This window comes from Camelus ferus, chromosome 24, assembly GCF_009834535.1.
Source record: "Camelus ferus isolate YT-003-E chromosome 24, BCGSAC_Cfer_1.0, whole genome shotgun sequence".
Lineage (NCBI taxonomy): Eukaryota > Metazoa > Chordata > Mammalia > Artiodactyla > Camelidae > Camelus > Camelus ferus.
Genome location: NC_045719.1, coordinates 11,513,732 through 11,526,474, shown reverse-complemented (window position 1 = coordinate 11,526,474; position 12,743 = coordinate 11,513,732). Strand labels below are relative to the sequence as shown.

The window sequence follows — 12,743 nt, the reverse complement described above, 5'->3', positions numbered from 1 at the left end:
GAGCTACCATTTTCTGCTCATTGGATTGGCACAGGTAAAAAACAATGTCAAGTGTTGGTAAGGAAACAAACGGTACACTCACTACCCTGGAGCAGAATAGAAACTGACCCAGCCACGTTGGAGAATTGAAGATGTACACATTCTAGAACCAGTCATTTTGCTTCTAGAGCAAGTCTTGAATAAGGAGACATACCTAGAATGTACATAGCACAGCAGGGAAGTTTGAAATAGTAAAATCCTGAAAACAGTCTAAATGTCCATCGGAATCAGTATCGCCACACGATGGTACTCAGTGCAGCAGCGACACTGCACAAGGAGCCTGATGTTACCAGACAGAAGCAAGGTGCAGAATATCATTCCATCGTATGAAGTTCAGAGACGTACAAACTGAATATTCTAGGGAGAGATACTCAATATACATGAAAATGTTAAAAAAAAAAAAAACCAACAACAACAACGGAGGGACTGATGAACGCACAACTTAGGGTGATGAACCACTTCCAAGGGGAGGGAGAAGGAGATGGATCAGGAGGGTGCACAGGAGACCTAGAGGTAAGAGCAACAGGCTTGTATTCTAAGTGAGTGTGGGGCGCATGGGTGTTCCCTGGCTCATGAGTCTTTTCATTCCATTCAGTCTCATTAAAAGCAGTGAGGGTCACCCAGGATCGGCGATCAGCGGTCAGAGGCGCCTCTAACAGAGCAGCAGTGCCTTCTCAGCCCAAGCTCCCAGACAGCGGGGCTTAGGAGGAATGTGCTGTAATTCTCTTTGGTCACCTGTCAGGAATATGAAAATGCTTTTTTCTGTTAACAGATTTTCTGCCCTTGCTAAATTTAGGGAAACCTCTGACTCTGACGGATGAAGTATTAAGTCTGTGTGAGAACGTGTGTGGCCAGGGGAGGGGTTGAAGAACGAAGAGGGGATGTGAGAAAAGAGAAGAGGGTGGTGGTGGGAGAGGTTATGGGAAAGCTCTTGGTAGCACCTAAAGAAAATGCGGATTAACGCTGAATGCACCAATTAACACACACCGCGTCCACACGCAGAGCCTGACGAAACCAGTCTGATTCTGGCCAACAGCCAAGGGAAAAAACCCCACTGATGGATCTGATTTCACAGTGCCCTAGAGGATATGCCCGGTAAATGGGCACCTTGGAAGGAGGAATAAAGGGTTATGTCAGTTCCTGCCAACTTCTTATACCTGCAAGGTTCTACCATCAATTAGAAATGCCTCTGTCCTGTTTGGCCTGTCTGCCAGGGGACAGGGTTGGCCTTGCTTAATACCAGAGATGACTCTGCTTTAGTTTTTCCTGAAGCCAAACTTGGCTCTGGCCTGCAGCGTGGCAGAAAGACAAGCCCGTCCCTCCCAAGGCCATTCATACCCTGCCTGGGCTTGGGGCGGGAAGGTCGGTGATGCATGAAGCGCCTCTGGGAAGGGGCCACGGAGCAGGCCTGGCTGCTCCGGGCGCAGGGTTTGAATCAACGGGCAGAGGGGGAGTTGCCGTGGCTGCAGCTGGGCTGTCTTCAGAGCTCCAGCTGTTGGGTCTTCGGCTTTTATTACATTAGTCTTAAAAAAAAAGTTTTTAATCAGCAAGAATCAGTGAAGCAGGCTTTATGGTGCAATAATTCTGCATGTTTTGTTATAAATATCCCCAGGCAGAGTTAAGGTTATTTCATACAGCTATCAAAGTAACACGCCTGCTTCAGTTGCAACAAGGAATCTGTGAGGACTAGCAAGCAGGAAGCACACCATCTGCATTTAAGTGGCTTTTGTTTTTAATAAAATAAGCACATATTTATCTATAAAAGAGACTGACCATCCTGGCAAAGCCAGAGCCCATGAGAAATAAAGATACAGAGAGAAGCCATGTTATTTGCTGAATTAAAAAAAAAAAACAAACAAAAACCACTCATCCACTCACTTCCCAGGAACAGCACTCGGTTGTGGGTTTTGGCCACACTGATGTTTACAATAAACTCTCAGAGCTCAAAGGCTCCAGGTCCAGTACCAGAGGCCTCGGCTCTACAGGAGATGTTGAGGTCTGATTTTTCATTAAGAGTTAAGACCCTCCCCCTCCCTTCCCCTGAAAAAACATCAGATGAAAGTTTGAAATTGTTCAATCCAGGATGAAAAGACACTCCCATGGTTGTTTCATATATTGCACTCGATCTTGTTTGTTTAGACCCTGAAGACGTATAGCAGCGGACACGGGGAGCTTGCAGGGCGTCAGTGCAGAGAAAACAGCCCCCACACGTTCTTTCCTGCACACACTTCCTGATTGCGGCACAAAGACAGGACTCCAAGCTCCATGCTTCCTGCCAGGGCAGATTTCACAAATTCTTTTCCACCAAACTTCCCTAAAGCTGCAATTCTTGAAGCTGAGCTTGTCCTGGGTCAGAAGGAAATATCTACAGGGTGTCAGATTTAGTAGGAAGTCTGTTTGTTCGCTTACCTTTTAGTTTACGAAGCATCTCACACGTCCCAGACTCGTCCCTGGGCACTCGCTTACTAGACATTCAGTGACCCTGCAAGGTAGGCATCTCCCCTGGCACAGGTGGACCTGCGGACCCGAGAGGAGAGTAAGGCGCCCGGGAGCACAGGCTGTTCAGCCACTGAGGGCTTGGAAGGCAGAGCTGCCTGCTGCCCCATCCTCATTCTTTCCCACCATAACCCTTTCGGCTCTCCTCCCTTGAGCCCCTCCGCCATCCAGGTGGGCAAGTCGTGAGAAACACGCGCACGAAGGAAACGCAGCACGAACCCGACCTGGGGGCAGACGCGTGGGGACGCTCAGGCTCTTGAACTACAGAAGCAGCAGCTGCGGGTCCTCAATGTCAAACCACCGATCCAGATTTTGAGTAGGGAGAGACGGCACTGACTGTCAAGCCACAGTGTCCCTCCCTCTGCCCTTTGGCTGTATGTTCTACTTGGAGACCTTCCTAGGAGTGCCTCCCGGGGACATTGCCAGCCTCCTGTCCCACACGGAGGTGCAGAACAAATGTCAGGAGCGTCCCTGACCTCCACGTTTCTGAGCTGTGGCCTCTGCCACATGGTCTGTGAGCCAGGTGAGACCCCACCCAGCACCCACCCCCCCGGTAACATCCCCTGGCCCCACTGTAACTCAGGGCTTCTCTTCCAGTGTGGACGGTGAGGGCCACACCAGCGGGGCTGCGCTGGTCTCAGGACAGATGCTCATCTCTCTTGTACCTGTAAATGCACATCGGACCCCACCTAAACCCCTTGGGGCTCAATCACCAGCCTACCATGGTATTTGGAAGGGATTTCTTCTCTCAAACCCCTTCCTACAGTGGATATACTAGGCTTCTAAGCAATAAACTGATCTCTTTTCCAACCCCCCAAAATAACCAGGGAGCCCGTGGTTGGTTAACAGGCCTTTAGTTAGTGCCCGAATGGAAGGCAAGGGGCTCCAGTTAGGGATAGAAGGGTCTGGAAGTAAGACAGGTCTACCATCTTGATTGTGGAGCCAGAGGCTTTGCTCCAGGAGAACAGGGCAGTGAGAGGGGAAACACCAAGCTTCTCTCCTCGGTTTTCCAGTTTGGGAGACAATGTCCAATCCTGTAGGGGAGACATGGTTGGGACACCACACACCCACTGACTGGTGGAGGAGCCACCTGGTGGCACTGCCATCTTCATCACAAGCCTCCGGGGTACCAGGCCACCACATTAAAACCAAGTCATACAAATTGTTTGGTTTCCCAGTCCACATAAAGTTATGTTTATACTATAGTCTACTAAGTGTGCAATAGCATTATGTCTAAAAAACCAATATACACATCTTAATTTAAAAATACTTAACATCTGAGCCTTCAGTGAGTCATAATCTTTTTGCTGGTGGAAGGTTTGAAATATTGCAAGATATTTAACAAAATGTGACACAGAGACACAAAGTGAGCAAATGAAAAAAAAAAAAACCAGAAAACAGACTTACCATATGATCCAGCAATCCCACTCCTGGGCATATATCTGGAGAACACTATAATTCGAAAAGATACATACACCCCAATGTTCATAGTAGCATTATTTACTGTAGCCAAGACATGGAAGCAACATAAATGCCTATCAACAGATGACTGGATAAAGAAGACATGGTATATATACACAATGGAATACTACTCAGCCATTAAAAAGAGTGAAATAATGCCATTTGCAGCAATGTGGATGGACCTAGAGATTATCATATTAAGTGAAGTAAGTCAGACAGAGAAAGATGAATATCATACGATATCACTTATATGTGGAACCTAAAAAAATGATATAAATGAGTTTACTTACAAAACAGAAGCAGACTCACAAATATAGAAAGCAAATTTATCGTTAACAAAGGATAAAGGAAGGGGAGAGGGCTAAATTAAGAGTTTGGGATTAGCAGATACAAACTACTATATATAAAGCAGATAAACAACAAGTTCCTACCGTACAGCACAAGGAACTATATTCAATACCTTGTAATAATCTATAATGAAAAAGAATATGAAAACATATATATGTATAACTGAATCACATTATACACCAGAAATTAACACAACATTGTAAGTCAACTATATACTTCAGTTAAAAAAATTAATCTCACAAGTTAAAAAAAAAAACACCAAAATGAGCAAATGCTATTGGAAAAATGGCGCTGACAGACTTGCTTGACGCAGGTTGCCACAACCTTCAATTTGTAAAGCAAAGCGGAATTAAATGAGACATGCCTATCTATACTCTCTTGAAGTTCTTGCAGAGAGGATCTGGGTTCATTTTTATTAAAAAATTCTAACACTTGATACCTGTTAGAATCAGCACTTCCACATGAAATAAACTTATGATTTACTCATAGTGTGGAGAATTTCCTTAAGAGTCAACATGTACATAGCATTCAAAATCTCAAAGGGATTCTGAGACAGAGTCACTGCATATGCTTCTGTAAACACCAGGATGGCACAGTCTAAACCACACCAAAGACACATTTCTCAGAATAGAGCCACCTGCTAGGAACTTCTGAACCTAAAGTGGAGAGAAGGGGGGAGAAGGGGAGGACAGGTGTCTTGACAAACCTCAAGATTCTAAGTCACCCATTTAGGGAGACACAAAACAACCATTAACGTTTCCCGCAACCACTGAAGTCAGTGATAGAAAATAAAGTATTAGGAATACATAATCATATGCAATGTGCTCCCATAGTGGGTTGACTAGTATCCCCTCCACCCCCAAATTAATGTCCACCTGGAGCCTCAGAATGTGGCCCCATTTAGAAATAGGGTCTTTGCAGATGTTAGTTAAAGGTCAAGATGAGATTGTACCGTATTGAGCGGGCTCTAAATTCTGGTGTCCTTATAAAAAGAGTGAGGACACAGAAGGCGCAGAGAAGAACACGTCAAGATGGAAGCAGACATTGGAGACCTGCTGCCAAGCCAAGGAACATCAAATGCCACCAGATGCTGGAAAGGCAAAGAAGATTCTCCCCAGAGCCTGAACAGGGAGTGTGGCCCTGCTGATACCTGATGTCAGACTTCTGGCCTCTAGAACTGTGAGAGAATTTAACGCATTAAGCCACCCAGTTGTGGCAATTCATTAAAGCAGCTCTAGGAAACTCATCCAATAAGGACGCTTGTATTGTTCTTTGATTGGGGTCTGGTCCAGCACCACATGTGACTTCTATTTTGTGATAACGGCAGAAGAGATGGAAAAGACATGATGCATCATTTATTCAACTGCTCTCAACAGCATTAGAGGCAACCACCTTCTACTCTTACAGGAATTAACATTCCTAAGCACCCAGTGAGACACTCATGTTGCCACCTGAAAGTTTAAAGGTTCCTTGGAGACGGCCCAGCACAGCTTCCCTCTCTAATTTAGGGAAACGAAAGCCCAGGAAGCCAACCAGCACATCCTCGCCTTCCCCATCATCTTCAGGCAAAGTCTCCATTAAAATTACAAACAGCCCCAACCTCATGGGTAACATTGCTATGGAATTCGCTGAAAAGAATTGTGGCAACTCTTCCTCCATGTCATCTTCTCATGGAGAGGCCCAATGCAAGCCATGATGAGACAAAAAAAGGTACTTCCATTTTACCCAAGTGCAGCAAATTGGAATTGTTTTAAACAAATCCACATGCTTAAATGAGGAAACCAGAAACGTGGTCTCAACATCACTTTGAGGGACAGAGCTCCAATGTGACATTTTTATTCTCCTGGTTGTGTTTCTTCTCAGTTTTTTCCTGGCATCTCCAATGGTGTGTGGGTAAGGACAGCAAGCTGGATCAACAGCATGACCTGAAACATCTACAGACTGAGCACAGAAAAAAAGAACAGAAAGAAATGCACCGAAATATTAAGTGTTTTCACTTTCCTTATGGTCTTTTTATTTTCCAAATCTTCTACAAGGAGACTGTATCATTGTTATAATCAAGGGAAAAGCTTCTGGGTGTGGGGGGGTTGGTTTCAGGCAACTGTCACCACTCTTTTTCTATGATCTCGTTGAAATAAAAAATTATAATGTATCTAGAAGACAAAGGTAGGGGACTTTTGTATTCCTTTGTACCTATGAATCTTGGACACTATAAGCAGTTGCTGCTATCTTAATTTTCAAAATTATTTTCCATTTCTCCCATACATGACTCTCATAATCAGCTGACCTGGATATTCACATCCCTAAAAGTACTTTATATATATATATGTATTTTTTTGCTTTTCAATCCTTTCCCTTAGAAGGCCTAAGAATACATGACTTACAAAATCTTCCCCCCCCCCCCGCCCAAAAAAGATAAATTCTATTTACAAACCAAAAACAGACTCATGGGCATAGGAAACAAATTATGGTTACCAAAGAGGAAAGGGCAGGGGAGGGAGCTTGGGATTAACAGATACATATTACTGTATATAAAATAAACAAAGACATCTGCATAGTACAGGGAACTATATTCAATTTCTTATAATAACATATAATGGAAAAGAATATGAAAAGACATGTCTGTATATGTACAACTGAATTACTTTGCTGTTCACCTGAAACTAACATTGTAAATCAACTACATTTTAATAAAAAATAAACATTAAAAAAAAAAAAGGATCCACCAAAACCAAAAAATCTTACCCATTCTTTTCATTGCTTAGGTCAAATTTTATTTCTTCTGTGAGAGAGTAAACACAATTGTTCCCTTTGGAAGTAATATACTTTTTCTTAAAGGCACCCATGAGAATCTACTATTTACACTTCTCCTAAGGTGGAGTGTGTGTTGCTTTGCATTATCAGTGTTTATGTATAAACAGTCCCTGTCCTGGAGAAGTCCTCCAGGACATGGAGTATCTTATACATCTGAGTTCCCCATAGCGCCCCATATACAGAAAATTATTACAAATTTGACAAAAGAGTATTTTGTGTATCAGGCATCCTTTAGGAATCACTCCCAGGAACCTCACATTGAGGTCATCCCTATTCTTATCCATTTATTACTTTTAAATGAAGACTATCAATCTTACAAAAAAGAGCTCAGAGTGATCCGACATTCAGGTTGGCTTCCAATCCTAGTGTTCATGGTAGAAGGGTGCTTGCTGTCAGTGAAACTTTGTAATCACAACTGGAATACTCAATTCTCTCCCTAAATGATTTCTTCATCTTTCCTTCTACCTACCTTCTCCCAGAGGAAACCTCTACCCCTCTGGTTGCTTTTCACCAGGACTGTTTGGAAGAGGAACAGTGAACACATACTCAGATGAGACTGGATTCTTCTAGTGAAGTAGGAAAATTTACAAAACAGTAAGAAAACCTGTGACTAAATCTCTCAAGGAAAAATTCATACATTGTTTTCCCAAAGATTACAGCAAGATACTACTATGACCCTTGGCCTGGTACATAGTATACATTGAATTAAGAAGAATGGGAATGCAGAAATGGTAACGGATAGATCAGCATGCTGCCAGATGCAAATAAAGGGGGAACCTACAACTGTGTGCCTGTGTGTATACAGGCTATGACCGGAAGGAGATACAAGAAACTGGTAAAAGCAGGTGAACCTAGGGAGGAGAGCATGGGACCGAGAGTCTGTAAGAGAATTACCGTGGGAGACCCCGTTACACAGTGGGAATGTTCACCATATCTACAACAGTTCCAACTAAAGATTTAAAAATAATGGTATGACTTCCTTACTGCTTTCAAACCTGTAAGAAACTTAACAGGCAAAGCCACAAACATTAGAATTACTGTTTAACGGCTCCGCTACAGTATCATACCTTTCTTCTTCTGGCCTCCCATCCTCAAATCCCAAATGCAATACATCAGAATTTGCATGAACGTGATGATAGTTAAATAAGACCCTAGGTTCATCCATTCAGCTAGTGACTTTCATCAACACAACACCGTACTGGAGGCGGGAAGGAGGTGCAGTTATGCCATTCAGAACTAATACAATTGTAACAACCACTACCAACGTACAGTGTTCATATATACGTCGTGTTTATATATGTGACATACTGTTCTGAGGGCTTTACCTATCAAAACTCAATCAATTCTCACCACCATCTCACAGGTAGGTACCATTCTTTGCAGATGAGGAAACAAAGGCAGAGAGGTTAAGTAGTTTACCCAAGGTCATACAATGGTAAGAGGCAAGACTGAGATGAGCAGCCAGGGAGACACTGCCTCAGTACCACTGAAATAAGAGGACTTGGAAAGATATCAGCCTGGCCTGATTACGTCATCTGTCCCTCTCACTTAACCAGTCAGTGTCCACATACATGGTGGCCAACATTTTAGGTTTCTTGCATGCACAACAGTCTCTCAATGTTTCCCAAAAGAAAAATACGGCAAAAGTATTCTACTGAGGACCAATTTTCCAAGTGGTGAAATAACCACAGTGAAAATGGAAATGCACCAAAGCCAGACGACTGAAATGCATGTGAAAATATTAACAGGCGGTAAAAAGTCAGAGAAAAAGATATTGGTATTAGATGTAAATTGCCTAAAAGTTAAAAAAAAAAAATTGTTTCAGTGCAGCAACGCATATGAAAGTATCTGAAAATATAATAACGCCAAAAACAACAAAACAAAAACTGGTTACTAGGTCATACATAAACATAGGGCACATTATAGTTTTGTTTCCTGAAGGAAGAATCACTGCGTCTTGTTGAGGTTAACGTTCTATAAACACTTAGTTGGTTCATTGTTCAACTAGGCATCAAGTCCAACTTGATCAGCATGAGATCTTGGTTTCTTATTTTTCTAAAGAATGTGCCCTAATATTACTTTTACATTTTGCTGTAACTATGACATAACTAGTGTAAATGGTTTTAATTCTAAATAAAGTTTTGTCAAAATTCCAATGAAACAAAATTTACCTCAAAGCAGATTTCAGGAAATAAAAGTTTTAAAAGGATGTTAAACTTTGCTTCTCTTAAGAGAATCTTTAAGAGCTTTTCAGAAAGAAACAATTTAAGAGTTCCATCAGTCATATTACAGTTACTGGATAAAATGGTGAAATTTACATGTAGAACATACCTCAATCAAGTTGCTTTAAAAAGAAGTAAGTAGAGAATTTCTGGTATTTTCCTTTTACCGTTCATCACTCAAGATAAATATTGAAGGCAGAGGGTCTCAAATTTCAACACTTAAAGGGATCAGACAAGGGAAGGTAAACTTATGCCCCCATATCTAAAGTGGACAGCCAATTACTGGCTCCAGCAGACTGTCATACAAACAGGTGCACCTAGTGATTCCAGATCTTCCAATTTTTCGAAAGAAGTGGAAATATAGATTTCTATGAATTAAAGTATCGGCCGCACTGTGTGAGTCACAGAGAATGCATTTATAGATCAAATCTGCCCAAGGCCCCCATTCTGCAAACTGAGTGGAAGAATATCTTGGGTCCACTGTTTGCTCTTTTGTATATGCCTCAGGACACAAAGTTTAAAAATGAATATTAAAAATAAATTTTGAAAAAGAATACCTTCGTAAAAAAACCTCAATGGGCCAAGAAAAGCTTTTGTAATGAATATGTGAAGCATGCATTGTAAGTCAAATACCATGCAAATTTACAACTGTTTCAAAGAAAAGCGATATAGGAAGTTGGATCTGAAGTGAGGTTCTGGAACCCATAAATGCTGACACTCCAAAGTAAGTACCAATCAGAGCCAAGAAAGATCTACTTCCAGATAGATATGACCCATTGCCCAGGCCCCAACTTCAGCGGCCAACTTCTAGAGATACTGGTTTTCAAAGTCAGAGACTGAGCAAAGTTAATCTTATAATAAAATAATTATTTTAATGAAGTGTTGGAAATAACTTTAAACATCTGATCAATAAGATTATACACAAATATGGGAGTGTGCTGCACTTTACAAAAAATAAAGCTAAGCATTTAAATATACAAAAACAACTTCAGGTATAGATCTCTTCTTAAAGGACTCTTTTATCATATACATAATTTATAGCATTTTACATGATAACTTGCTGAAACCAAAAACGTGGCCAATGTAAAACTTACTACAGTATAGAATATGGCCATAACAGTCCCGATGGGAAGAATAGGATGGAGAATAGCATACTTGAGGTTTCTCTTTTCCCCCTGAATTCTTTTTCTAAGCACAGCTTCCCCCCCCCCCCTTTTTTTTGCCTTCTTTGGAGGCTTTACTCATTCTTTTAATAACTAAGTTATTATTTTTTTTTACCAGCTACATGCCACAAAAGTGGAATTAAAAAAAAAAAAAAAAAGAAGAGAGTTTGCTTTGCAAAATGTCAGCTTCCTCCCCAGAGGAGAATATATAACATGCTTTTCATAATATATTTAGAGCCAAGATTTCCAAGAGTAAGATGCTGACATAACCTTTTGAGTATAGGACCCAAAATGGAGTCCTGTTGCTAAAATTTATCATCAATTAGGATTTTTTTAAATGCAACAAGATGCTTAAAACTTAGGGTAACTAAAAGAGTTTTTAAAAGTACCCTTCTTAAGATTTAAAGCAATACACAAAACAAAAAATAACTTCTTCCTTTTGAAATACTGTAATTTGGAAATGTTTGATACATTTTTCCTTCTTGATTGGGCTGTGATGTTCTCCCATCAATGAAACATGTAGTTGTTGCTCTGGAGTTCCAGTTCCACCACGGCCGTTCTCAGGCACATGCAGCACCCTTCCTGATTTATGATTCCATTTTCATATTCCTCCCATCAGTTTGGACGCAACATCCCATCATCTCTTTCAATACTCTCCATCTTTTCCATTTTTCAACGAGGTATATCAGCAGCTTCAGTTTTAAGGTCTCCTTGACAAGATGTCCCCTCACTTGGTATCAGAAGCAGCGTATGGTCATGTGAACCAGGGAACAGCAACCTCAGGCACAAACTATCCCCATCTGTCTCAGTTTTGACAACACCAGGACTCAGCTGACCAAAGCCACCACAAGCCCTAAGCTGTGGCTTGTCACCTTCAACTACAGAAGGTGATTATCATAATTAGCTCAGCAATTTCTGATTCCAGCCCAGAAAACCTAACACTTTATGAGTCAGGTTCAGCATGGGATGAAATACATACAGTTTCTTGGTAAGCAGTGACTCTTCCTTCCTCTTGCATCTCAATGCAGGCTGTATTAGGGAAAGACATCTTACCTGTTAACAGTCTGGCAAATGAAGCAGGCAGTAACAAACAGGGTCTTGCTATAATTAAACACATAGGTAGGCAAATGCCTACCTGTGTAAACTGTATTTCACAACCGATTTTCAGAAGACAACGCTGACTCCTAGTCATTAAGAACCCCCACGGGATACATAAGTAAGATTTAATAAAAGTTTATAACTGTAAACAATGGTCTTCCCTATTGGTGACTGTCTTCTAGAAACTGAAATTTCAGGACAGCGTGGCAACGCTCTTCACGTCTTCTTTGGCAGTAAATAGCAAGGACGTGGCCGGAGAGGGGCGAGGTCACTTCAGAAGGGCCAAGTACAGAGCTCGGGAGTACTTCATCTCCCTCTCCTGCTCCATACAGAAGATCAGGTCCCTGAGGCAGACTCTCGTGATTCTTGGACGAAGCAATTGTTTGGTGGCTGTCAGGTTAGATGCCCCAGAAGCAAAAAGGTTGTCTTTTAAGCCCTAAATAAAATAAATGGAGAAACAAGTTTAAAATAAGCAGTCTTTCATAAAGGGAGAACCCGTCAATTCAGCGAGAACCCACTACCCACGAGCCCCTGGGTTAGGTGCTGGAGACAATACCACAATGCAGCTCGAGCCTGTCCTCCAGCAGCCCAGACTGCCACCACACCGCGTTTATGACCTCACTCATTCTCTCTCACCTGGGCCACGGCCACAGCCTCTTAACTGCCTTCTCCACTCCGTTCTTTGCTGCACATCGCAGGGCAGACTGTCCTCCTTAAAGGTCTTAGACAAAACTTTCGGGAGTGATCGATGTGGTCATGACTTTGATTGTGGTGATGATTTCACAGGTGTATATATGTATGTCATACTGTACACTCCATATGTGTGCAGCCTTTCATATGTCAATTACAAAAGTAAAAGTAAAAGCCTTCCATGGTTCAGATCCCACCACTCCATGTGCAAAATCCTTTCACGGTGCCTCACTGTCCAGAGTAACTACCTGAGCACTTGCTACAGTTTGAGAGCTACGTTAAGCACCTTCCACGTGTTATCTCTTTTCCTTTATATAACACTGCAGCAAGTTATATGGGTGCCGTCCCCATTTATCAAATGAGGAAACTGATGAAGGTCACCAGCAAAACTGAGCTGGGACTCAATTTTTGA

The 12,743-nt window shown here is 42.0% G+C and overlaps 1 protein-coding gene across 1 annotated transcript in view; it reads right to left on the bottom strand.

Annotated features, from left to right (window-relative positions):
* Window positions 1-10,230: 10,230 nt before the first annotated feature.
* The window catches only part of TAF4B (TATA-box binding protein associated factor 4b), an 84,015-nt gene continuing 81,502 nt past the window's right edge, over window positions 10,231-12,743 (bottom strand). The window contains exon 15 of the mRNA XM_006187169.3: window positions 10,231-12,077. Coding sequence (XP_006187231.2) covers window positions 11,910-12,077 — 168 coding nt within the window. The 3' untranslated portion in view covers window positions 10,231-11,909. The remainder of the gene's footprint in view (window positions 12,078-12,743) is intronic.